Source organism: Salmo salar, chromosome ssa17 (genome assembly GCF_905237065.1).
Source record: "Salmo salar chromosome ssa17, Ssal_v3.1, whole genome shotgun sequence".
Taxonomy (NCBI): domain Eukaryota; kingdom Metazoa; phylum Chordata; class Actinopteri; order Salmoniformes; family Salmonidae; genus Salmo; species Salmo salar.
Genome location: NC_059458.1, coordinates 31680120 through 31707426, shown reverse-complemented (window position 1 = coordinate 31707426; position 27307 = coordinate 31680120). Strand labels below are relative to the sequence as shown.

General features: G+C 45.7%; 1 protein-coding gene across 1 annotated transcript; it reads right to left on the bottom strand.

The window, feature by feature from the left end:
- On the bottom strand, nt 1-10868 carry LOC106593070 (transmembrane protein 47). The gene is made up of 3 exons (XM_045698613.1): nt 10449-10868; nt 2431-2571; nt 1-848 (listed from the first exon to the last, which is right to left on the bottom strand). Exons 1-3 carry the CDS (start codon nt 10672-10674, stop codon nt 670-672), a joined length of 546 nt encoding a protein of 181 aa, XP_045554569.1. The 5' UTR covers nt 10675-10868; the 3' UTR covers nt 1-669.
- Between the last annotated feature and the right edge of the window lie 16439 nt (nt 10869-27307).

The window sequence follows — 27307 nt, the reverse complement described above, 5'->3', positions numbered from 1 at the left end:
TCTGCCTACCAGTGTTGGTCATCCCAGTCTGTCTCTGCCTACCAGTGTTGGTCATCCCAGTCTGTCTCTGCCTACCAGTGTTGGTCATCCCAGTCTGTCTCTGCCTACCAGAGACAAGAAGAAGACAAGTCTGTTTTCCAGTCAGCCTCATCCTAATCTCTCGTGGACAGACTACGTAACATAAATGGTAGCTGGCACCAGATTTTCCTTCTGGGTTTGCCGAGCTTAGCCTCATCCTTAACCCTAAGGCCTTGTAAGTAATACTTGGTCGGTAGCAGTGCTTCAGTGAGTCCTTGTCCCAGGGTTTGAGGACAGATAGAGTGATCTGATTGGTCAGTCTGTTATCTGTTAGTCTCTGACTTAAGAGGGAGTACAGAGTAGGGTACAGGGTCCTGTGACATCATCCATCCACCCCAGCACTGAGCCGCTGCCTGCTTCCACAGGAAATACTGTATGCTGATGTGTGTGTGTGTGTGTGTGTGTGTGTGTGTGTGTGTGTGTGTGTGTGTGTGTGTGTGTGTGTGTGTGTGTGTGTGTGTGTGTGTGTGTGCATCTCTCTGTGACTCTGTGTCTACCTGTCTCTCTAGCGTGCATTAGCATTATACAGTATAGGATATGTATGACAGCCAGCGACTACATGGGGGGTCACAGTGGTACAGTCTAGCAGGGTCAGTAGTAGTCTTCATAGTTCTTAGGGTTGAGGCAGTAGAGGATCCCCCCACCGAAGGAGAAAATGGTAGCGCCCCAGGCCAGGCCGTAACCCCAGTTGAACTCGTGGTATATGCTCATGCTGATGGTCTCAGTGAACTTGATGGGGTAGAGGACCAGACTGCAGCCCTGCAACACCACTGGAGCAGAGGGAAACAGAGGACATCTGATACACATATATCACATGTATATTGAAGAGGTAGAGATATATGCATATTACGTATGAATTAACTGTCTAACCAGGAATATGATATCAAAAGATAGAGATAAATAATTGTGTGTGTGTGTGTGTGTGTGTGTTGAGTTTATTTTATTTTTACAGGGACAGTGCACATTAATCAACGTTTCAGTAAAAGTGCCGGTTTTAGCCAGCCGGGTAATTTTCAACCGCAGTCCCTGGTCAGGTTATTAAAAACAATTACAATACAGACAATCAATGAGCAGTGAGCACACGCAGAGCAACATAGGACAAGCAAGACATAGCAGGCAGACAGAGAAACATAGGACAAGCAAGACATAGCAGGCAGACAGAGAAACATAGGACAAGCAAGACGTAGCAGGCAGACAGAGAAACATAGGACAAGCAAGACATAGCAGGCAGACAGAGAAACATAGGACAAGCAAGACGTAGCAGGCAGACAGAGAAACATAGGACAAGCAAGACATAGCAGGCAGACAGAGAAACATAGGACAAGCAAGACGTAGCAGGCAGACAGAGAAACATAGGACAAGCAAGACATAGCAGGCAGACAGAGAAACATAGGACAAGCAAGACATAGCAGGCAGACAGAGAAACATAGGACAAGCAAGACGTAGCAGGCAGACAGAGAAACATAGGACAAGCAAGACGTAGCAGGCAGACAGAGAAACATAGGACAAGCAAGACATAGCAGGCAGACAGAGAAACATAGGACAAGCAAGACATAGCAGGCAGACAGAGCAACATAGGACAAGCAAGACGTAGCAGGCAGACAGAGAAACATAGGACAAGCAAGACATAGCAGGCAGACAGAGCAACATAGGACAAGCAAGACATAGCAGGCAGACAGAGCAACATAGGACAAAAAGCAACAAGACAAAATCCATAAAAGCAACAAAGTGTTTCCACACCTCACAAGCTACAGACAACATGGAAAGCGGCAATACACAGCTAGGGATTATGTTCACAAGTCTGATTGACCTTTAGCCATGTCTTCATGCATTTTGTGAAAGTGTGATATGTGGTGCAGTTATGTGTGTCTGATGGCAGTGTATTCCAGACATGGGAAGCTCTCACAGAGAAAGCAGATTTACTAAAGGTGCTTTTCCTTAAGGGAACTATACAGTCACCTCTCATGGCAGACCTTGTGGATCTGCTGCCATATGTTTGGGTTTTCTGTTTAACTAAAGTACTGAGTGGAGGGGCAGGGGCCATTTAGGATCTTGAATACAAGACATGCGTCGCTGTACTGCACAAGATCTTCCCAACTCAGGAGCTCATGCTTTCTGACGATGTAACTGTGATGATGGCTATTGGGCTTCCTATCAAGGACTTTGAGAGCCTGTTTGTAGATAGACTGAATGGGTTTTAATGTTGTACAGCAATGTTGTTGTGTGTGTGTCTGTTGGAGCTTTGTGTGTGTGTGTGTGTGTGTGTGTGTGTGTGTGTGTGTGTGTGTGTGTGTGTGTGTGTGTGTGTGTGTGTGTGTGTGTGTGTGTGTGTGTGTGTGTGTGTGTGTTCACCTGCAGCGAACAGCATAACAGCGACAGGTCTGTTGAAGCGTCTCCGAGAGCCGATACACACAGACACCAGGACCACCAGGAAGGAGAGCAGGACCAGAGCAGCTCCGCCTAGCAACAAGGACAGGGTGGCGATCTGCCAGTCTAAAGAGAGAGAGAGAGAGAATACATATATAGTTAAGGAAAGAGGTAGAGAAGGGAAAAGAGAGGGGAGGAGCATATGAGAGATATGGAGAGAGAAAGGGGATGGGAGACAGAGAGGGAAGGAGAGATAGAGGACAGAGAGGGGGTATCAGTTGGTATCAGGTGGTATAAACAAGAGGGAGGAAACAGCAAGTTGTCGGAGGGAAATGGAGCGATGGAACAGCAAGAGAGAGAGAAAGAGGGGGAGAGAGAAAGGGAGAGAGGGGGAGAGAGAGGGAGAGAGAGAAAGATGGGGAGAGAGAGAGAGGAGAGAGAGAGAGAGAGAGAGGGGAGAGAGGGAGAGAGAAAGAGGGGGAGAGAGAGAGGGAGAGAGAAAGAGGGGAGAGAGGGGGAGAGGGAGAGAGAAAGAGAGGGAGAGAAAGGGAGAGGGGGAGAGAGAAAGGGAGAGGGGGGAGAGAGAAAGAGAGAGGGGGGAGAGAAAGAGGGAGAGAGAAAGAGGGGAAGGGGGAGAGAGAAAGGGGGGGTCAGATAGAGACACTAACCTGCATCTCACTGACACACATCGTTGACTAAAGAGCATTGTTGGCATGTTATCAAAATCACTCTGCCATCATCTCAACCAACCCACTAACAACATACAGGCAAGGCAACATCTACACCCCACCCACAACTCCACCCACAACCCCAACTCCACCCACAACTACAACCCCACCCACAACCCCAACCCCACCCGCAACCCCAACTACAACCCCACCCACAACCCCACCCACAACCCCAACCCCACACACAACTACAACCCCACCCACAACCCCACCCACAACTACAACCCCACCCACAACCCCAACCCCACCCACAACCCCAACTCCACCCGCAACTACAACCCCACCCACAACCCCAACCCCACACACAACTACAACCCCACCCACAACCCCAAACCCACCCACAACTACAACCCCCCCACAACCTCACCCACAACCCCCCCACAACCCCACCCACCACCACAACAACCTCACCCACAACCACAATCCAACTCACAACCCCACCTCACCCACAACCACAACCCCACCCACCACACCACCCCCACAAAATAAATAGAAGAAGAAGGGACTAGAAAACCCTTCAATCGGTAATAAATATTGGTTTAGTGAGAGGTCCAGCAGCTGTGTACAGTAGTTATGGTAGACAATGTGGTCAGATAAGGACAGGAAATAGAGACGATCAATCTGTTACAAACGGCTGGCTGGGTTATCTCCTGGGCAATCATGGTGACTGGCTGGCTGGGTTATCTCCTGGGCAATCAACCTCCTCTCCCCCCATGCCAACAATGGGGGGAGAGGAGGTTGAGGAGAGAGAGGAGAGGAGAGGAGGAGGTTGGGGGAGAGGAGAGGGGAGAGGAGGAGGATGGAGGAAAGGAGAGGGGAGGGGAGGAGGATGGGAGAGGAGAGGAGGATGGGGAGAGGAGAGGAGGATGGGGAGAGAAGGATGGGGAGAGGAGAGGAGAGAGGAGGAGGATGGGGAGAGGAGGCTGGAGGAGAGGAGAGGAGGAGGTTGGGGGAGAGGAGAGGGGAGAGGAGGAGGATGGGGGAGAGGGGAGGGGAGGAGGATGGGGAGAGGAGAGGAGGATGGGGAGAGGAGGATGGAGGAGAGGAGAGGAGGAGGTTGGGGGAGAGGAGGCTGGAGGAGAGGAGAGGAGGAGGTTGGGGGAGAGGAGAGGGGAGAGGAGGAGGATGGAGGAAAGGAGAGGGGAGGGGAGGAGGATGGGGAGAGGAGAGGAGGATGGGGAGAGGAGAGGAGGAGGTTGGGGGAGAGGAGAGGGGAGAGGAGGAGGATGGAGGAAAGGAGAGGGGAGGGGAGGAGGATGGGGAGAGGAGTGGAGGATGGGGAGAGGAGGATGGAGGAGAGGAGGCTGGGGGAGAGAAGAGGGGAGGATGGGGAAGAGGAGGATGGGGGAGAGGAGGCTGGAGGAGAGAAGAGGCGAGGATGGGGAAGAGGAGGATGGGGAGAGGAGGCTGGAGGAGAGAAGAGGGGAGGATGGGGAAGAGGAGGATGGAGGAGAGAGGAGGAGAGGGGAGAGGATGATGGGGAGAGGAGAGGGGGGGATGGGCAGAGAGGAGACAGGAGGCGGATGAGGGAGAGGAGAGGGGAGGAGAAGGGAGGAGAAGACACAGTTAAAGATCTACAGGAGGAGAGCATGTACAGTTCTTCCAGCGATGTGAGTGGAGAAAAACAACAACAACTCAGGACATTCATGATGAAACCTGAAGAAACATTTGAAGTGTTGTGGATGTCTATCCTCCCTGCCCAGGAGATCCCTCTTCTCAGTCAGAGTGGTTTACACCAGATGAAGAGGGACTTGGCCATTTCCCACACTAACTGTACCCTGTCCGTATGCATTAACCAGAGGCTGTATCCAAAATGGCACACTGGCACACTTGACTCCTGGGGCAGGAGGGGTTTATGTTTCATTCATGTTTCAGCTGTAGTCACGGCGTTCTCACGGTCACTACTCTCAGCCTATCAGAAGACACAGCCAGGGAGTCAGCCTGGTTATAAAGAGGACCACATGGTTGTGTTATGGTCGGACCGTACGGTCTGTTGGTGTATTGTGGTTCCCACTTTAAAGAACTACAGACAGTAACATGTGTATTGTGGTTCCCACTTTAAAGAACTACAGACAGTAACATGTGTATTGTGGTTCCCACTTTAAAGAACTACAGACAGTAACATGTGTATTGTGGTTCCCACTTTAAAGAACTACAGACAGTAACATGTGTATTGTGGTTCCCACTTTAAAGAACTACAGACAATAACATGAACAATAGCATTTAGACGATGGACTCAAAATGAGTCTTCGGAGCCATGTGAAAGAAGCCATCTCACTGAGACGTGGTGTTGAACCTCTCTCTACCACAGGACCATGTTAGATGGTTTCACACCTCAGTAGGTTTTATTTAAAGGAAGGAATGTGTAGCAGCATGTGACTGCCTGGATTAGACACCTGGACAAGTTTCTCACCACTCAGTTTAGTTATTCTAGGTTCTGACTGGTCACTTCTTACAGGGATGAACCTTTTACTGCACTGGGCTAAACCAGGGTCACACAGTGTTTCTTGGTAGTCTTTGTAACAAAGTATAAACCTCACACACATGGTTATGGACTTAACAAAAGAAGACACCTGTATAATGTCAGATATAGAGTTGAAATGTCTTCCATTTTGAGTTTTCATCCCAATATTACACTTCATATACATCACAGAAAACTGAAATATAACAAAGCCGTTTGACATTAAAAATGATATTAATTCTGAATAATATGAATAACCTTCTACCCATGAGGCCACTAGAGGGTGATTTGGTCATCTGACTGCAGGAAAGGGATTAAAGATTATCCATACATTGCATCTTAAATTGCCTGTAGTTGTGCACACATTCGTGTGTGTGTATGTGTGTGTGTGTGTGTGTGTGTGTGTGTGTGTGTGTGTGTGTGTGTGTGTGTGTGTGTGTGTGTGTGTGTGTGTGTGCATTCTCGTGTGTGTGTGTGTGTGTGTGTCCATGTGTGTGTGTGTGTGTGTGTGTGCATTCTCGTGTGTGTGTGTGTGTGTGTGTGTGTGTGTGTGTGTGTGTGTGTGTGTGTGTGTGTGTGTGTGTGTGTGTGTGTGTGTGTGTGTGTGTGTGTGTGTGTGTCCATGTGTGTGTCCATGTGTGTGTATGTCTCTACGTCTCCATAATGTCAGCAGGAACATTATGTCAAACTCATTCCACAGGACAGAGTGTCTGTGGGTTTTCACTCCTCCCTTGTACTTGATTTATGAATTAAGGTCACTAATTAGTAAGAAACTCCCCTCGCCTGGTTGTCTAGGTCTGAATTGAAAGGAAAAACCAAAAGCCTGCAGACACTCAGTCCTCCATGGAAGGAGTTTGACTCTCCTGTCCTAGGGGATCCTTCTCTGACTGTGGCTGTGGGATGCAAACCATCACCATAGTATTTTCCAGTGTTCATTCAGAGGCCACAAATAGACCAGAATCTTCTGAGGACCTCTCTATGATAGAGCAGAGAGGATGGGAGGAGAGGAGAGGAGAGGAGAGGAGAGGAGAGGAGAGGAGAGGAGAGGAGAGGAGAGGAGAGGAGAGGAGAGGGGAGGGGAGGGAGGGGAGAGGAGAGGAGAGGAGAGGAGAGGAGAGGAGAGGAGAGGAGAGGAGAGGAGAGGAGAGGAGAGGAGAGGAGAGGAGAGGAGAGGAGAGGAGAGGAGAGGAGAGGAGAGGAGAGGAGAGGAGAGGATATTAGTCTGCCCTGAGCACAATCTGCTTGTCCTTAAAGAGAGCTAGGTATCCTTAACACACGGAGCAACCGACCGCACCGCAGCGAATCAGTGTCTGGCATGAAATATTCACCAGTGTGAAGAAAGTCTGAAAAAATAGGTCAGTCAAACTAGCCAGGCTCTTTAAACACATCCTGACATAGGAAAGGAAGGATCCTGTCCTCCATTGAGGAAAGAGGGAAGGAGGGAGGGGTGGAGGGAAGGAAGAGGAAAGGAGGGAGGGATAGAGGGAAGGAAGAGGAAAGGAGGATGGAAGGAAGAGGAAAGGAGGGACAGAGGAGGGACAGAGGAGGGAAGGAAGAGGAAAGGAGGGACAGATGAGGGAAGGAGAGATGGAGGGAAGGAGGAAAGGAGGAGGGAAGGAAGAGGAAAGGAGGGACAGAGGAGGAAAGGAGGGACAGACGAGGGGATAAAACAGCAGCAGCTCATCACTGTGGATTAGTCATGCATTAACTGGAGAGTTTGGTGTGTGTGTGTGTGTGTGTGTGTGTGTGTGTGTGTGTGTGTGTGTGTGTGTGTGTGTGTGTGTGTGTGTGTGTGTGTGTGTGTGTGTGTGTGTGTGTGTGTGTGTGTGTGCTGGAGTTGGACTAGCACTGAATCAGATAGTGAGATCTACAGAAGAGATAGAGCTGTCATTAAACTATTAACATTTTAATTTAATTTCTAAGTGGCAGCATTGTCATTACAGAAAACCCCCTCTGGTCAAAACATGGGATAAACTCTTTCTCTCTCTACAAAATGGTCTCTTACGGTATCCACTGACTGATTTGTCTGAAACACACAGACAGACAGACAGACAGACAGACAGACAGACAGACAGACAGACAGACAGACAGACAGACAGACAGACAGACAGACAGACAGACAGACAGACAGACAGACAGACAGACAGACAGACAGACAGACAGACAGACAGACAGAGGTGGGGGTGAGAAAGAGACAGAGGCCACAGCTGGATGAGTCCAGGCTGCACTTTCAGTAGATGAGAAGAATGTTGAAACATCATATGCTGTCAAGAACATCAACATATTCCTTTAGAGCCGAGACTGAAAATATAATCTATGGCACTCAGCAAATGTAGGTTACACCAGAGAACTACATAAAACAACTGCAGAAACTGAATTAAATCTAGAACTATTTATACAAAATGTATGTGAGAAATTGAGACAAATGTGAAAAGAGGAAATCTATAATTGTGAAAGTGACTTGACAGGACTCCGTGCTCAGAAGAGGGGTTCAGTCGGGCCCTTCATAGCCCTCTGGGAAAAAGGAGACCCCATCAGATCAAAATCAAGTGTCTGAATGTAGCACCCAGTTGCCCTAGTAACTAATCTCCAGGCATTTGCCCCCCTGGGAATTTGCTGCTCAAAGTTATGCTGCTGGCTGCCTGAGAGAGAGCAAACGTGGGAATTCAACAAAGACTAATTTCTAGAAAACAAAAGCGGAACGAAAAAGCTCCAGCTGGATTGGTGAGCTGGCGTGGAAAAAATCCCACGCTTCCCAAAGCGCATCTCCAATGAGTAAATAAGGTTCCCTTCCCCAAAGGGTTCCTCCATGTGTCATCTCATCGTTCTGGAACGGTCCATATTCTAGTTTAGATGATAAACGGATTCGTAAAGCTCAACTGTTTCACCTGTAGGTGAATTTGCAAGCCAGGCACAGGGATGGGACATGGCTGAGGCAAGAAAAATACACATTTTAAAGTAAAAATTTGAGGTCTGTCTGTGATCGAGATACTCAGCTTTTTTTAACACCACATTAAACCAAACACGTCCTACAGGCTCTGGTTTGATCTTGACTATTGCCTGGTTATGTCGTCAGGAGCTGCAAAGAAGGACATAGGAGAGCTGCAAAGAAGGACATAGGAGAGCTGCAAAGCAGGACATAGGAGAGATGCAAAGCAGGACATAGGAGAGATGTAAAGAAGGACATAGGAGAGATGCAAAGAAGGACATAGGAGAGCTGCAAAGAAGGACATAGGAGAGATGTAAAGAAGGACATAGGAGAGATGCAAAGAAGGACATAGGAGAGATGCAAAGAAGGACATAGGAGAGCTGCAAAGCAGGACATGGAAGAGCTGCAAAGCAGGACATAGGAGAGCTGTAAAGAGGGACATAGGATAGCTGCAAAGAGGGACATAGGAGAGCTGCAAAGAAGGACATAGGAGAGCTGCAAAGAGGGACATAGGAGAGCTGTAAAGAAGGACATAGGAGAGCTGCAAAGAAGGACATAGGAGAGCTGTAAAGAGGGACATAGGAGAGCTGCAAAGAGGGACATAGGAGAGATGCAAAGCAGGACATAGGAGAGCTGTAAAGAGGGACATAGGATAGCTGCAAAGAGGGACATAGGAGAGCTGTAAAGAGGGACATAGGAGAGCTGCAAAGAGGGACATAGGAGAGCTGCAAAGAGGGACATAGGAGAGATGCAAAGAAGGACATAGGAGAGATGCAAAGAAGGACATAGGAGAGCTGTAAAGAGGGACATAGGAGAGCTGCAAAGAGGGACATAGGAGAGATGCAAAGAAGGACATAGGAGAGATGCAAAGAAGGACATAGGAGAGCTGTAAAGAGGGACATAGGAGAGCTGCAAAGAAGGACATAGGAGAGATGCAAAGAGGGCCATAGAAGAGCTGCAGCTGGCTCAGAACAGAGCAGCACCTCTTGCCCGTCACTGTAAACAGAGGGCTAATATCAACAAGATGCATTCCAGTCTCACTTGGCTTAAAGTAGAAGACTGACTGTGTCACTTCTTGGTTTTATGAGAAATATTACTGTGATGAAAATACCAAATTGTCTGTATCATGAAATAACATATAGTTCTGACTGACATGCATACCCCACGAGACAGTATTGTATAGAGCCATGGTTACATGGAACCCCCCTCCATCAAAAATCTTTAAAACAACACCCCTCCCCTACCTGACCTAAATAACTGGTCTATGTAAAATCATATGGTTGTCCTGAGTGGTTTGTCAGCACAGGTCCTTGTGTATTTCTACATTGATTTTAAACAGATGTCATTCTGTTCTGGAGCTGTTCTGGTCTATTATAGTTATTATTCCATCATGTCTGACGTTCTGTGTGGAGCCCAGGAAGACTAGCTACTGCTTCAGTAACACAGAATGACCATCCAAATCAAATCCTAAAATTAGCCTGTCTGCTTAATAAATAAAAGCACAAACATAGACTGTCTTCGACATAAAGAGAAGCAGCAGGTCTGTGTGAGCTGGCCAGGGAGCGGAGAGGTGGTTGTGGAAAGCAGCGTTAAACAAATGACGGAGGGACGGAGAAGAAAGAAGCACCGGGCGGTCAGAGAGACAGACTCCCACACGAGATGCTTTGTCATGGCGACAGGACTTAACTGAATCTCCGTAAAGGCACAACTTACTGCACCTATGCAGACTATACACCAGCCTCTCAATTCCCTCTTTATAGCATCAATATTATCATAGGTTGGACTATGTATGAATGGAAACCAGTAACCACGAACAAAGCAAGGTGAATCCTGCGCTATAATTAGTTGGTTAGGCTACAGACGGCCGACACTGGGTCTCACCCACCTGACTCCAGCGTGCTGTTACACTGCCAGATCTCAGACGAAGCTGCTTTCCAGCACGCCTCCCACAGTGAGAAGCAGTACTGGTCGTCAGCGGTCACCCATGCCGGGCTCATCACGGCTCCAACGTCCAAGCACAGCGCCAGGAACACGCACACCAGTCCCACCAACTTCAAAGGCGTCAGCGCCGAGGCGCGCACCTCCTCTGTCTCGCTAACAGACGAAGACATCGTTGCAGGTTTCCGCTGACTGGGAGACTCGCCAGGGAGTTATGCTGCTGTCTGATGTCGCGTTGTGGCTTCTAGAATTCCCCCAATGACCCGTGTTTACATGTAGAATCTAAAAGGGTCACTGGTGATGAGAGAGAGAGAGTCTGGGCTCCCACCGCTGCCGCTCCTACTGCTCTGCTGCTGCGCTGTAGCTGATGATGATGCAGCGCAGCGGCTCTTCCGTTCCAGTAGTGACGTAATGACATCGCTGCCTGAAAATTCTCTCCAAGATACACCGGTCTTCAGGGTCTTTTTGAGCCTCTCTCTCCACAAATCGCTGGTCTTACATTAGAAAGTGAAAGCTGGCAAGGGAAATCTATGTGAGTTTCTCTGCATCAGTGATAGTGACAGTGTGATTGCAATCACTCTATTGACAGGCCAGAGACTGAAGATTGCTGACTCCATTGATTTTAGCCAAGGGAGGAAAAGTCACTGCTTCAGCATTAAGACTCCCAAAGACACTGCAATAAACATGCACTCACTTCGAATTAGACACACAAACAAGCAGAGAAACAGATTGGCATGCAGGCAGCCGACAGACAGGCAGGCAGGCAGACAGCTGGCAGACAGGCAGCAGACAGTCAGGCAGACAGAAAGGCAGGCAGCCGACAGACAGGCAGGCAGGCAGGCAGACAGCCGACAGACAGATTGGCAGGCAGGCAGCCGACAGACAGGCGGGCAGGCAGGCGGGCAGGCAGGCAGGCAGGCAGGCAGCTGACAGACAGGCAGGCAAGCAGGCAGCTGACAGACAGACAGACAGACAGACAGACAGACAGACAGACAGACAGACAGACAGACAGACAGACAGACAGACAGACAGACAGACAGACAGACAGACAGACAGACAGACAGACAGACAGACAGACAGACAGACAGACAGACAGACACTGCATGTACCAATATACAGTATATGCAAAAATCTATCTATTGCATAGAACTAGGTTACTAACATGAGAATGGTAATAGGGCCTCAGATTTACATAAGTAGGCCTGTCACACAGGTTCCTGTCACTCAGGTTCCACTAAGAATACTGTGAGTCTCCAGTCTACATTGAACAGCCTATTGTTCCAGAGTTGGGAGTTTGAAGTTTCTCTCAGTAGTTTCTTCACTATCTTCCCCTGGTTCCCATGACAGCCAGGCAGCAGCACCTGCTGTGAACAGTCTCATAATGGGAGTTATTATGATCCTGCATTAGCATATCTCATATCCTGCTGCCTGCCTGCCGTCTCAGTCTCACTCCACCCGGCTCTGTTTCTGTTTCAGTAGACTGTCTGCCGAGACCTGCCACTGACGAGGAAAGGTGCAAAATGGGTTTGCAGCTTACTTCTTGTCATTACAGACAGACAGACAGACACACAGACAGACAGACACACAGACACACAGACACACACACACACACACACACACACACACACACACACACACACACACACACACACACACACACACACACACACACACACACACACACACACACACACACACACACACAGAGAGAGAGAGAGAGAGAGAGAGAGAGAGAGAGCAATAGCTGTGGATTAAGGGAAGGAATCATCAGTGAGTCACCTAATGGCTTGAGGATAAATCAATAGAGACAGAGCCCTGGAGACCACAATGCATCTGGATAAACAAGCAGAGAACCAGACGTAAAGCTGGAGACCACAATGCATCTGGATAAACAAGCAGAGAACCAGACAGAGCCCTGGAGACCACAATGCATCTGGATAAACAAGCAGAGAACCAGACAGAGCCCTGGAGACCACAATGCATCTGGATAAACAAGCAGAGAACCAGACGTAAAGCTGGAGACCACAATGCATCTGGATAAACAAGCGGAGAACCAGACAGAGGGCTGGAGACCACAAAGCATCTGGATAAACAAGCGGAGAACCAGACAGAGCGCTGGAGACCACAATGCATCTGGATAAACAAGCAGAGAACCAGACAGAGCGCTGGAGACCACAATGCATCTGGATAAACAAGCGGAGAACCAGACAGAGCGCTGGAGACCACAATGCATCTGGATAAACAAGCGGAGAACCAGACAGAGCGCTGGAGACCACAATGCATCTGGATAAACAAGCAGAGAACCAGACAGAGCGCTGGAGACCACAAAGCATCTGGATAAACAAGCGGAGAACCAGACAGAGCGCTGGAGACCACAATGCATCTGGATAAACAAGCGGAGAACCAGACAGAGCGCTGGAGACCACAATGCATCTGGATAAACAAGCGGAGAACCAGACAGAGCGCTGGAGACCACAATGCATCTGGATAAACAAGCAAAGAAGCAGCCAGAGAAGAGCCAATAAAACACTGCCACTTACCTACTGCAGCACCACTGACAAACAGATAGAATCCACCTCATACTTACCTACTGCAGCGCCACTGACAAACAGATAGAATCCACCTCATACTTACCTACTGCAGCGCCACTGACAAACAGATAGAATCCACCTTTTACTAACCTACTGCAGCGCCACTGACAAACAGATAGAATCTACCTCATACTTACCTACTGCAGCACCACTGACAAACAGATAGAATCTACCTCATACTTACCTACTATAGCGCCACTGACAAACAGATAGAATCCACCTCATACTTACCTACTATAGCGCCACTGACAAACAGATAGAATCTATCTCATACTTACCTACTATAGCGCCACTGACAAACAGATAGAATCTACCTCATACTTACCTACTATAGCGCCACTGACAAACAGATAGAATCTACCTCATACTTACCTACTATAGCGCCACTGACAAACAGATAGAATCTACCTCATACTTACCTACTATAGCGCCACTGACAAACAGATAGAATCCACCTCATACTTACCTACTATAGCGCCACTGACAAACAGATAGAATCTACCTCATACTTACCTACTATAGCGCCACTGACAAACAGATAGAATCCACCTCATACTTACCTACTATAGCGCCACTGACAAACAGATAGAATCTACCTCATACTTACCTAAGATTTTAAAATTGTTCCTCAGTCTTTTCTAAGTCTCTGCCTCTCATAAAGAAATGGTGTGAGAAGTATGTGAATTATTGCATGGGGTCTGTGAGAAAGCACTTGAAAGATAAACACAGAACCCTGCAGGGGAGTAGAAGAGATAAGAAGCTAGTCAGACATTCCTCTATAAATCAACTTGGGGGAGTGGACATTTACTGCTGAGGCCTTAGAAAACACTGGAACTATTGTATCTCTCTTGCAAGTTTGTATAGCTGTGTATGCATGGGCTTGGTCTGAGGGGTAGCAGGTAATGACATATGCAGTAACATCACTGGGGCTGGACTTTGGGCTCAATAAAATAACTTGAGACTTTTCCTATTGGGCAGAACGCATGAGAGACATCAGTTGTATATGTGATGTTTGGTCTTTGACTTCTGTCTACAGCTGTATTTTAATTAAAATTGTTATGATTTATAAGTGCACATTTTGAGGGTTCCTTATTTGTTAAGTAAATAAAACGGAGCACAGAAAAACGGAACCAACAAGCGCCACTGACAAACAGATAGAATCTACCTCATACTTACCTACTGCAGTGCCACTGACAAACAGATAGAATCTACCTCATACTTACCTACTGCAGCGCCACTGACAAACAGATAGAATCCAGCTCATACTTACCTACTGCAGCGGCACTGACAAACAGATAGAATCCACCTCATACTTACCTACTACAGCACCACTGACAAACAGATAGAATCCACCTCATACTTACCTACTACAGCACCACTGACAAACAGATAGAATCCACCTCATACTTACCTACTGCAGCGGCACTGACAAACAGATAGAATCCACCTCATACTTACCTACTACAGCACCACTGACAAACAGATAGAATCCACCTCATACTTACCTACTGCAGCGCCACTGACAAACAGATAGAATCTACCTCATACTTACCTACTGCAGCGCCACTGACAAACAGATAGAATCCAGCTCATACTTACCTACTGCAGCGGCACTGACAAACAGATAGAATCCACCTCATACTTACCTACTACAGCACCACTGACAAACAGATAGAATCCAGCTCATACTTACCTACTGCAGCGGCACTGACAAACAGATAGAATCCACCTCATACTTACCTACTACAGCACCACTGACAAACAGATAGAATCTACCTCATACTTACCTACTGCAGCACCACTGACAAACAGATAGAATCCAGCTCATACTTACCTACTGCAGCACCACTGACAAACAGATAGAATCCACCTCATACTTACCTACTACAGCACCACTGACAAACAGATAGAATCCACCTCATACTTACCTACTGCAGCGCCACTGACAAACAGATAGAATCCACCTCATACTTACCTACTGCAGCGCTACTGACAAACAGATAGAATCCAGCTCATACTTACCTACTGCAGCGGCACTGACAAACAGATAGAATCCTCCTCATACTTACCTACTGCAGCGGCACTGACAAACAGATAGAATCCAGCTCATACTTACCTACTGCAGCACCACTGACAAACAGATAGAATCCAGCTCATACTTACCTACTGCAGCGCCACTGACAAACAGATAGAATCCACCTCATACTTACCTACTACAGCACCACTGACAAACAGATAGAATCCACCTCATACTTACCTACTGCAGCGGCACTGACAAACAGATAGAATCCACCTCATACTTACCTACTGCAGCGCCACTGACAAACAGATAGAATCCACCTCATACTTACCTACTGCAGCGCCACTGACAAACAGATAGAATCTACCTCATACTTACCTACTGCAGCGCCACTGACAAACAGATAGAATCCAGCTCATACTTACCTACTGCAGCACCACTGACAAACAGATAGAATCCAGCTCATACTTACCTACTGCAGCACCACTGACAAACAGATAGAATCCACCTTTTACTAACCTACTGCAGCGCTACTGACAAACAGATAGAATCCAGCTCATACTTACCTACTGCAGCACCACTGACAAACAGATAGAATCCAGCTCATACTTACCTACTGCAGCACCACTGACAAACAGATAGAATCCACCGTTTACTAACCTACTGCAGCGCTACTGACAAACAGATAGAATCCACCTCATACTTACCTACTGCAGCACCACTGACAAACAGATAGAATCCACCTCATACTTACCTACTGCAGCACCACTGACAAACAGATAGAATCCACCTTTTACTAACCTACTGCAGCGCTACTGACAAACAGATAGAATCCAACTTTTACTAACCTACTGCAGCACCACTGACAAACAGATAGAATCCACCTTTTACTAACCTACTGCAGCGCTACTGACAAACTTGCTAGAGTGAATTATTTAAAGGAGTCCATTTATAGTCTTAAAGCCAAGTAAACAAGTGTAAGTATATTTCATTCAAGTTCGCTAACGTTAGCTAGACCTACTAGTAGTACTGTTGTGAGAATTACGTCCATTGTGTTGTGTAAGAGTTAAGGGCCATCCACCAAACCAATAACTATAACGATAACTTTGATTAACTAGGCAACATAACTTTAAAATGTTGGCGAGCATAGACACTTGAGGACAGTTGATCGTTTGTCGTTCTACCATCCTGCACCTGTCAATCAACTGCTCAATGCATCCTACTGAACACTGTCTATATATAAGGTGGTAACACAAGACCATTCATGAGGTCTCTAGTACACAGATACTGGTTCAGACCATTCACGAGGTCTCTAGTACACAGATACTGGTTCAGACCATTCACGAGGTCTCTAGTACACAGATACTGGTTCAGACCATTCACGAGGTCTCTAGTACACAGATTCTGGTTCAGACCATTCACGAGGTCTCTAGTACACAGATACTGGTTCAGACCATTCACGAGGTCTCTAGTACACAGATACTGGTTCAGACCATTCACGAGGTCTCTAGTACACAGATTCTGGTTCAGACCATTCACGAGGTCTCTAGTACACAGATACTGGTTCAGACCATTCACGAGGTCTCTAGTACACAGATACTGGTTCAGACCATTCACGAGGTCTCTAGTACACAGATACTGGTTCAGACCATTCACGAGGTCTCTAGTACACAGATACTGGTTCAGACCATTCACGAGGTCTCTAGTACACAGATTCTGGTTCAGACCATTCACGAGGTCTCTAGTACACAGATACTGGTTCAGACCATTCACGAGGTCTCTAGTACACAGATACTGGTTCAGACCATTCAGTGCTTTCAGGGTGTGTTCATTGTCATAGTCACAACTGCAAATAATACTTCAATTTACATGTAGGACTAATGAGAAATAATATAGTAACTTGTATTTAAATGTCGCAATTCAACAACAAACGCCATTTAGCCTGTGTATCTTTTACAGCATATCATTGCCTCGTTGCTCAAGTGGTTTGTGAATGATTTCCATGTTTCTAATGGTTGTCAATTCCTTTGGGTCTTCTGTTCCACTGTGTTCATCTAAACTATGTCCTGTGCATTTATTTGCAATGCATCAGTGCAACAATGTTTTCAGAACCGGCCAAAAGTCATCAATCACACTAATGCACTTTCTCTCCTCCACTTTCACCGAAATGCATTTGCTGTAGGCCTGTTTTACATTCAGCAATTAGTAAAAGCAAGCCTGCTTCTTTCCCCAAATAGGCTATTAGTCTTAGTATTTAAAAAAAGTAGTAAAATAAATGTCCTATAGCATTTGCAGCCTATAGTTTGCCTGGGATTTCACGAGAAGAGGAATGGCCTATTGTGTAGCGGTAGAGTCTTGCGTGGCCTAAAGCCTGTTGCGAACGGGAACAGCTGGAAGAGAGAGATTAGTGATGTGTAGCGGAAGTAAGAAGCTGAATATTAGCCAGATATTAGGACATTCATTAGCTAAATATTAGGTATATAGGCTAAATATTTATCTGGCAAAGTGCAAGAAAAGAAAGTCCACAGATTGTGAAATGGCAGATCTGTAGTGCGTTCCTCCAGGCTGCGCTCCGTGGTCCCGGACACGCAAAGCTCCACTATTGATTAAGCATTTTTTAGGCAAGGCCTACATTTATAGACAAGACAATTATTATACCTGGGCTACAGCAACACAGTGCAATAAGGAATTTATTATTGTTATCAGGTGAGTGCATAATTACTGTCCATAGGCTGTAAACTACAGTGATGTAGGCTAATTGAAATAACTGCTGAAACGTCCTGTTTAGTTTCATGACAGATAACTGGCCGACAGCCTTGGCCTGATTAAGCAACCGTTTGGATCAGTTTGGGTTTATCTTTGACAGTTTAGAAGGACAAGAAAGGTACACTACATGACCAAAAGTATGGTGACAACTGCTTGTCGAACATCTCCTTGCAAAATCATGGGCATTAATATGGAGATGGTTCACTCTTTCCTATAACAACAGCCTCCACTCTTCTGGGAAGGCTTTCCAATAGATGTTGGAACATTGCTGCGGGGACTTGCCTCCATTCAGCCACAAGAGCATTAGTGAGGTCGGGCACTGATGTTGGGTGATTAGGCCTAGGCGTTCCAATTCATCCTAAAGGTGTTCAATGGGGTTGAGGTCAGGGCTCTGTGCAGGACAGTCAAGTTATTCCATACCGATATCAATAAACCATTTCTGTATGGATCTCGCTTTGTGCACGGGGGTATTGTCATGCTGAAACAGGAAAGGGCCTTCCCCAAACTGTTGCCACAAAGTTGGAAGCATATAATGTTTCTAGAATGTCATTTTATGGCTGTAGGGTTAAGATTTCCCTTCACTGGAACTAAGGGGCCAAGCCCGTACTATGAAAAACAGACCCAGACCATTATTCCATCTCCACCAAATTTTACAATCCTTTACTCGGACTGCCAGATGGTGAAGCATGATTCATCACTAAAGAGAACTCGTTTCCACTGCTCCAGAGTCCAATGGCGACGAGCTTTACACCACTCCAGCTGACGCTTGGCATTGCGCATGGTGATCTTAGGCGTGTGTGCAGCTGTTCGGCCATGGAAACCATGGAAACCCATTTCATGAAGCTCCCAGTTTTTGTGCTGATGTGCTTCAGCACTCGGCGGTCCTGTTCTGGGAGCTTGTGGCCTACCACTTCATGGCTGAGCCTTTGTTACTCCTAGACATTTCCACTTCACAATAACAGCACTTACAGTTGACTAGGGTAGCTCTAGGTCGGCAAAAATGTGACAAACTGACTTGTTGGAAAGGTGGCATCCTATGACGGTGCCACGTTGAAAGTCACTGAGCTCTTCTGTAAGGCCATTCTACTGCCATAATTTGTCTATGGCTGCGAGATTGCATGGCTGTGTGCTCGATTTTATACACAAGTGTGGCTGAAATAGCCAAATCCACGAATTTGAAGGGGTGTCCACATACTTTTGTATATATAGTGTACATTAGCTGGCCACTCATATGCCCGTTCTTAATTCTGTAGCCTATTTTACATTCAGCAAGCAAGCGTGCATCTCTCCTCCAATAGGATGTTAGTAGGCTAAACATTCTTTTCCGAAAAAAGCTTTTGTAGTCTGTCTTTTCCTGGGACGCCTCACGATGTAAGAGGAATAGCTGTGGCAGTGGAGAGGCCAGGGGCGTAATTACACAGCAGAACATAGACAGACAGGCTCCAGATGCAGCCTATAGCCTGAGTAGAAGTGTATGCATATTAGACCATAATTCATAAGCTCATTATTAGGCTTAATAGGGCATTGAATATATCCAGTCAATTTACACAGTAAAATAAACATGTTTTATTAGATAATGAAGTCATAGGTAGCTACACTGTGCACCAGTTCCCTCCCCAGATGTGCAGCTGGAAAATATACAATATGGTTCAGGTTTTTATGGACAAGAAATGTTTCCTACCCAGGCTACAACAACACAATGTAATGAAGAATGGTATTACTGTTTTCAGGTGAGAACAAACCTCTAGTCTAGGTTGTAAACTGCAGTGAATAGCCCATGTCATTTGTGTGGTAAAAGCGTTCGAAAAAGAGGTGGATACAAAGCAATGGGATGGATAGATTCCAGAACACAGAGGAAGGTCATATATGAGCTACAGTCATTCCTCACAGAATACATCTATATAGGGCTGAATGCATCTTTTTTTGCGTCTCTGGTTATGTCTTTTCATGTAGGTTACAGTATCTTCAGGGATTCTCTCAGTGGGGAGTGACTGCACCGGAGACTATTGCTGTCCACTATCTTGTGCTGAAACCCAGAAGTCAGATTCCTTCGCTGTCCAGGGTGCTGATTCGGCGTACTCACACAGACATACACACATGCAACACACATCCACGTTTTTGGGGATTAACCCAAACCGTAACCTGTAACCCTAAACCCTAATCTCAACCTTAACCTTAACCCTAAACCCTAACCGCTAACCCTAACCCCTAACCCTAACCTTAACCCTAACCCCTAACCTTAAAGTGGAACTGACAGCGTTTTAGCAACAAGAATCCTATTAAAATCTGTTCATTTACACCCCCAGGAAGAATATTACACTTTGTTTTTACATTTTCTGATAAGTGACCACTTAGATATGGTCATTTACACATTTTCATAAATTCTTAGAATGTTTGGGGACTGACGTATACTAAGGCATTCGTGAAAATTCTATAGCAATATAGAGTGGGAAGGCGGTGGGACAATTAATAGACAATAAAACCGAATAAAAACATCTGTCTTGTCCAGGACCAGAGTCTACACTGACCAGTGCGCCATAGCAAATCAGAGGTACAGTAGGCCTATATGCAAACAAGCCATCATTGATTATGAACTGGACTGTGTGTTAACAGGCAGTAGGACCTGCCATCATTCACTTTGAACTGGACTGTGTGTTTACAGGCAGGAGGCCTGCCATCATTCACTATGAACTGGACTGTGTGTTTACAGGCAGTTGGCCTGCCATCATTCACTTTGAACTGGACTGTGTGTTTACAGGCAGTTGGCCTGCCATCAATCACTTTGAACTGGACTGTGTGTTTACAGGCAGTAGGCCTGCCATCATTCACTTTGAACTGGACTGTGTGTTTACAGGCAGTTGGCCTGCTATCATTCACTTTGAACTGGACTGTGTGTTAACAGGCAGTAGGGCCTGCCATCATTCACTTTGAACTGGACTGTGTGTTTACAGGCAGCAGGACCTGCCATCATTCACTTTGAACTGGACTGTGTGTTTACAGGCAGTAGGACCTGCCATCATTCACTATGAACTGGACTGTGTGTTTACAGGCAGTTGGCCTGCCATCATTCACTTTGAACTGGACTGTGTGTTTACAGGCAGTAGGGCCTGCCATCATTCACTATGAACTGGACTGTATGTTTACAGGCAGTTGGCCTGCCATCATTCACTATGAACTGGACTGTGTGTTTACAGGCAGTTGGCCTGCCATCATTCACTTTGAACTGGACTGTGTGTTTACAGGCAGTTGGCCTGCCATCATTCACTATGAACTGGACTGTGTGTTTACAGGCAGTTGGCCTGCCATCATTCACTTTGAACTGGACTGTGTGTTTACAGGCAGTAGGACCTGCCATCATTCAATTTGAACTGGACTGTGTGTTTACAGGCAGTAGGGCCTGACATCATTCACTTTGAACTGGACTGTGTGTTTACAGGTAGTAGGACCTGCCATCATTCACTATGAACTGGACTGTGTGTTTACAGGCAGTTGGCCTGCCATCATTCACTTTGAACTGGACTGTGTGTTTACAGGCAGTTGGCCTGCCATCATTCACTTTGAACTGGACTGTGTGTTAACAGGCAGTAGGGCCTGCCATCATTCACTTTGAACTGGACTGTGTGTTTACAGGCAGCAGGACCTGCCATCATTCACTTTGAACTGGACTGTGTGTTTACAGGCAGTAGGACCTGCCATCATTCACTATGAACTGGACTGTGTGTTTACAGGCAGTTGGCCTGCCATCATTCACTATGAACTGGACTGTGTGTTTACAGGCAGTTGGCCTGCCATCATTCACTTTGAACTGGACTGTGTGTTTACAGGCAGTAGGGCCTGCCATCATTCACTATGAACTGGACTGTGTGTTTACAGGCAGTTGGCCTGCCATCATTCACTTTGAACTGGACTGTGTGTTTACAGGCAGTTGGCCTGCCATCATTCACTTTGAACTGGACTGTGTGTTTACAGGCAGTAGGACCTGCCATCATTCACTATGAACTGGACTGTGTGTTAACAGGCAGTAGGGCCTGTCATCATTCACTTTGAACTGGACTGTGTGTTAACAGGCAGTTGGCCTGCCATCATTCACTTTGAACTGGACTGTGTGTTTACAGGCAGTTGGCCTGCCATCATTCACTTTGAACTGGACTGTGTGTTTACAGGCAGTTGGCCTGCCATCATTCACTTTGAACTGGACTGTGTGTTTACAGGCAGTTGGCCTGCTGTCATTCACTTTGAACTGGACTGTGTGTTTACAGGCAGTTGGCCTGCCATCATTCACTTTGAACTGGACTGTGTGTTTACAGGCAGTAGGGTCTGCCATCATTCACTTTGAACTGGACTGTGTGTTTACAGGCAGTAGGGCCTGCCATCATTCACTATGAACTGGACTGTGTGTTTACAGGCAGTTGGCCTGCCATCATTCACTTTGAACTGGACTGTGTGTTTACAGGCAGTTGGCCTGCCATCATTCACTTTGAACTGGACTGTGTGTTTACAGGCAGTTGGCCTGCCGTCATTCACTTTGAACTGGACTGTGTGTTTACAGGCAGTAGGGCCTGCCATCATTCACTATGAACTGGACTGTGTGTTTACAGGCAGTTGGCCTGCCATCATTCACTTTGAACTGGACTGTGTGTTTACAGGCAGTTGGCCTGCCATCATTCACTTTGAACTGGACTGTGTGTTTACAGGCAGTAGGGTCTGCCATCATTCACTTTGAACTGGACTGTGTGTTTACAGGCAGTAGGGCCTGCCATCATTCACTTTGAACTGGACTGTGTGTTTACAGGCAGTTGGCCTGCCATCATTCACTTTGAACTGGACTGTGTGTTTACAGGCAGTTGGCCTGCCATCATTCACTTTGAACTGGACTGTGTGTTTACAGGCAGTTGGCCTGCCATCATTCACTTTGAACTGGACTGTGTGTTTACAGGCAGTAGGGTCTGCCATCATTCACTTTGAACTGGACTGTGTGTTTACAGGCAGTAGGGTCTGCCATCATTCACTTTGAACTGGACTGTGTGTTTATAGGCAGTAGGGCCTGCCATCATTCACTTTGAACTGGACTGTGTGTTTACAGGCAGTAGGGTCTGCCATCATTCACTTTGAACTGGACTGTGTGTTTACAGGCAGTAGGGTCTGCCATCATTCACTTTGAACTGGACTGTGTGTTTACAGGCAGTAGGGCCTGACATCATTCACTATGAACTGGACTGTGTGTTTACAGGCAGTTGCACAGCGCAACTTTAGATCATTAGAACGCATTCAGCAAAAGCCACAAAATACACCTGAATGGATTTCTGAGTCCTCTTACACTTGGGAACTTTACAGTCCTATTGATCAAACAACCATAAATAGGTAGGCTATCTTTCCCTACAGTTCCCTCCACTAACATTGGCACCCTTGGTAAATATGAGCAAAACAGGCTGTGAAAAAAATGTAAAAAATATTCACAAAAATCTAACCTTTAATTATAGTAAAATAATTGATGAAAATAAATCTTATTATAGAACAAATATTTTAATAAAATATATGTGTGCCACAATTATTGGCACCCCGTCATTCAATACTTTGTGCAACCTCCCTTTGCCAAGATAACAGCTCTGAGTCTTCTCCTATAATTTTGACACTGTAGACCATGCGATACTTTTGGGTAAGCTGTTGTCAATAGGACTGGGATTGGATGCCTGTCGTTGGTTTCAGGACTATCTAAAGGATAGAAGTCAGGTTGTTAGAGTCGACGGCATCCAGTCGGAGCCATTGGAGTTGGTTAAAGGGCTCCCACAAGGTTCTATACTTGGTCCATTACGGTTCACTCTCTACATAAACAATATCGGTGATGAGATAAGAAAGTGTCAAATTAATTTATATGCTGATGACACTATCATGTACTCTATCGCTTCAACAGCTGACCAAGCATTATCATTATTGGAGACAGATTTTAAGATATTACAAGGGTCTTTTATACAGCTGAAACTTTTTTTTATTGCAAAGAAAACACATTTTAGGATTTTTAATAGGTTCAAAAAGTTGGTTGAAAATACACTTGCACTTACGAGCTTAGATGATTCTCGATTGAATCAGGTCTCTGCATATAAATACTTAAGGATATGGTTGGATGATAAACTGTCTTTTAAAATGCATATTGACGAACTTTGTAAACGGCTAAAAATCTATCGAGGCTTCCGCTATAGAAACAGGACATGTTTGTCCTCTACAAATAGAAGACAAATTGTGCAAGCTACTTTTATGTCTGTTATAGATTATAGGGATATTATTTACATGCATGCTACGGCATCAACACTTAAATCGCTGGATGCTACTTATCATTGCGCACTTAGGTTTATTACGGATGCTAGCTACAGAACCCACCACTGTGTTTTATATAAAAATGTGGGTTGGACTTCGCTGTCCATGAGACAAGAACAACATGCTCTCGTGTTTGTCTATAAAGCACTTCTGAATAAACTTCCTTCTTATTTATCATCACTCATCAATATTATAATTATAATTCCTAAAACCAGGTCTCAAGCATGGATTACACTTGAGGCCCATGCGATTTCCACAGAGTTGCGTATGGCTGCCTTTTCCTGTTACGCTCCTTGTCTATGGAATAGCCTGCAGACTAAACTTAAACTTCAGACTCTTGTCCCCCTTGCTCATTTTAAATATTTATTGGAGGATTTTTATTTTTGTATTGCTTGTAACTGTTTCGGGTAATGCAAGTTCTTGTGCTGTTAGGGGAATAACCTATGTGTAAATGTAATAATCTGCTGCTGTATTTTTTTGTGTTATCTGTGATCGTTTTGTTTGTCTTGTGTAGTTTCTTAATCATTGTACCTAAACTGTATGTGTAAACATGTATACGCAGGGCCCAGCTGTAAAAGAGACCTTGGTCTCAGTCTGTGTTCCTTGTTGAAATAAAGGTATAATAATAATGCGTAATGAGGTTGGAGAACACATGGCAAGGGATCTGAGAGCATTCCTCCATATAGAATCTGTCCAGATCCTTCAGATTCCGAGGCCCACACTTGTGGATTCTCCTCATCAGCTCATCCCACAGGTTTTCTACTGGGTTCAGTTCAGGGGACTGGGATGGCCATGGCAAAACCTTGATTCTGTGGTCAGTGAACCATTTTTGTGTTGATTTTGAGGTGTGCTTTGGATCATTATCCTGCTGGAAGATCCAACCACAGCCCATTTAAGCTTCCTAGCAGATGTAGTCCGGTTTAGATTTAATATCTGCTGGTACTTGATGGAGTCCATAATACCATGTATCCTAACAAGTGGTTCAGGGCCTTTGGAAGAAAAACAGCCCCACAACATCAAAGATCCATCACCATACTTCACAGTGGGGATGAGGTACTTTTCTGCATGGCTATCTTTCTGTCTACACCAAACCCACCTCTGGTGTTTGTTTCCAAAAAGCTCAATTTTGGTCTCATCTGACCATAGAACCCGGTCCCATTGAAAGTTCCAGTAAAGTCTGGCAAACTGTAGGCGCTTGAGTTTGTTGTTTGATGACAGCAAAGGATTTTTTTATGGCAACCCTCTGTCGTGTCTTTGGCTATGCCGGATTAAGTGATATGACATGCTATTCTATAAAATCCTTTCTCTGTAATGGCCAACAGAGATCTTCCTGTCCTCGGAAGAATGTCTCTGGTGGTAAATTGGATATGTTGTAGTATCTTCGTTGTGTGTTAGACTGCATACGTCGTACGTCCTTTCCTAGCCCACGTTTACAGCGGCCACTGCTAACTCAAAGGCTAGGAAGTATCACTTCTGTAGTGAATAAGAGTTCAAAGTTCATACCATTCACAACCAAAGCTCACGCTGAGGTTGGCTTAGTTCTGTACTTGACATGTTAGTTCCTTTTAACGCAGAGGCTGCAGACCTCACGTACCCGGAACAGGCTGGTTACATTTTCGTCACTGGCTTATATAGTGGAGGGGAGAAGGGTGTGTTTCATTGTTTATAACCCATGTCTCTTCACAGGGGCGGGCCACTGATTGAGCAGGGCTCTAACCTTATGAAAACCCAATTCATATTTATACCCCAGTGAAACAGGAAGTCTTGGCTTACCACTTAAGTGTTCCTAATCACTCAATCAACTTAAAAACATAAAATATGAATGGGAATATACGTCAGTTAGATTTTAATAATTGTGGCACACGTTTCAGAGAAGAGGATAAACAGCAAAGACATTTTTTTCACAGCCCGTTTTGCTCATATTTACCAAGGGTACCAATATTAGTGGCGGGCACATCAATAACAACAACATCAACCACTAATGCTAGCCAGAGCAAGATTAGCTAAAATCGAATGAAAGATCATTAGATAAACCCTCTCAAACCTTTTCAGCTAGTTGATCGTAAACATTCCAATGATAAACGATGGGGAATAGCCTGCCCGTCCTTCTGCAGCTTGCCTGCCAATGCATGCTTGTCCCAACCAAGCACCCAAGCTTACTGACTAAAGTTGGCTAGCTTGCTACCTACCTACTTCCAGACACAAAATGAGAGAACACCTCACTGACCATTTTACTCTCCATAGCAGAGCTGGTTAGCCTGTTTACATGTTATCTAGAACATTCTTGACTAGTACTTTTTTTGCCGACATTTACTGACACCGGTTATATTCAGCGGGTGTTGCACGTTTGTAAATTCATCAGTTATTCTGCACTCTGGATCACTCTGTCACGGTTGTCGTATGATGAAGGAGCGGACCAAAGCGCAGCGTGTGTATCGTTCCACATTTTCGTTATTAAACTGTGAAACTATGCAATACATAAAAATAAACTAAAGAACAAAAACAACAAACCGTGATGAAGAGGTGCAACATACACTAACTCAAAACAATCTCTCACAAACCCAGGTGGGAAAAACAACTACTTAAGTATGATCTCCAATTAGAGACAACGATGACCAGCTGCCTCTAATTGGAGATCATCCCAAAAAAGCCCAACATAGAAATAAAAAACTAGAACATAACAACATAGAAAATCTAAACTAGAAAAAAAACTGTCACGCCCTGACCTACTCTACCATAGAAAATAACAGCTTTCTATGGTCAGGACGTGACACACTCAGACAAGAGTGCTCTGAAATTAGAGTATAGCTAGCCAGAGTGAATTTGCGAATGCAACCGATATGCTAACTGGATAACAGTCGTTCAGCATAGCTAACTAGCTAGAAAAGCAATTCACATGTCTTGTTAGCTAACCAAATGACACGTGCATCTCTAGCTGTGTAGCCACCGAAAAACAATATGAGGGGAAAAAGTAAGTCACTCACCCACTCCTCTAATGACGTGACGTCCCTCCTAGCAGCTAGCTAGCTAACGTTAGGCTCCGTGCTTTTAGCTTGCTACATAAATAGATATGCTAGCATTTTAGCCATGTTATGACTGACTTGTGATGATTGCCCT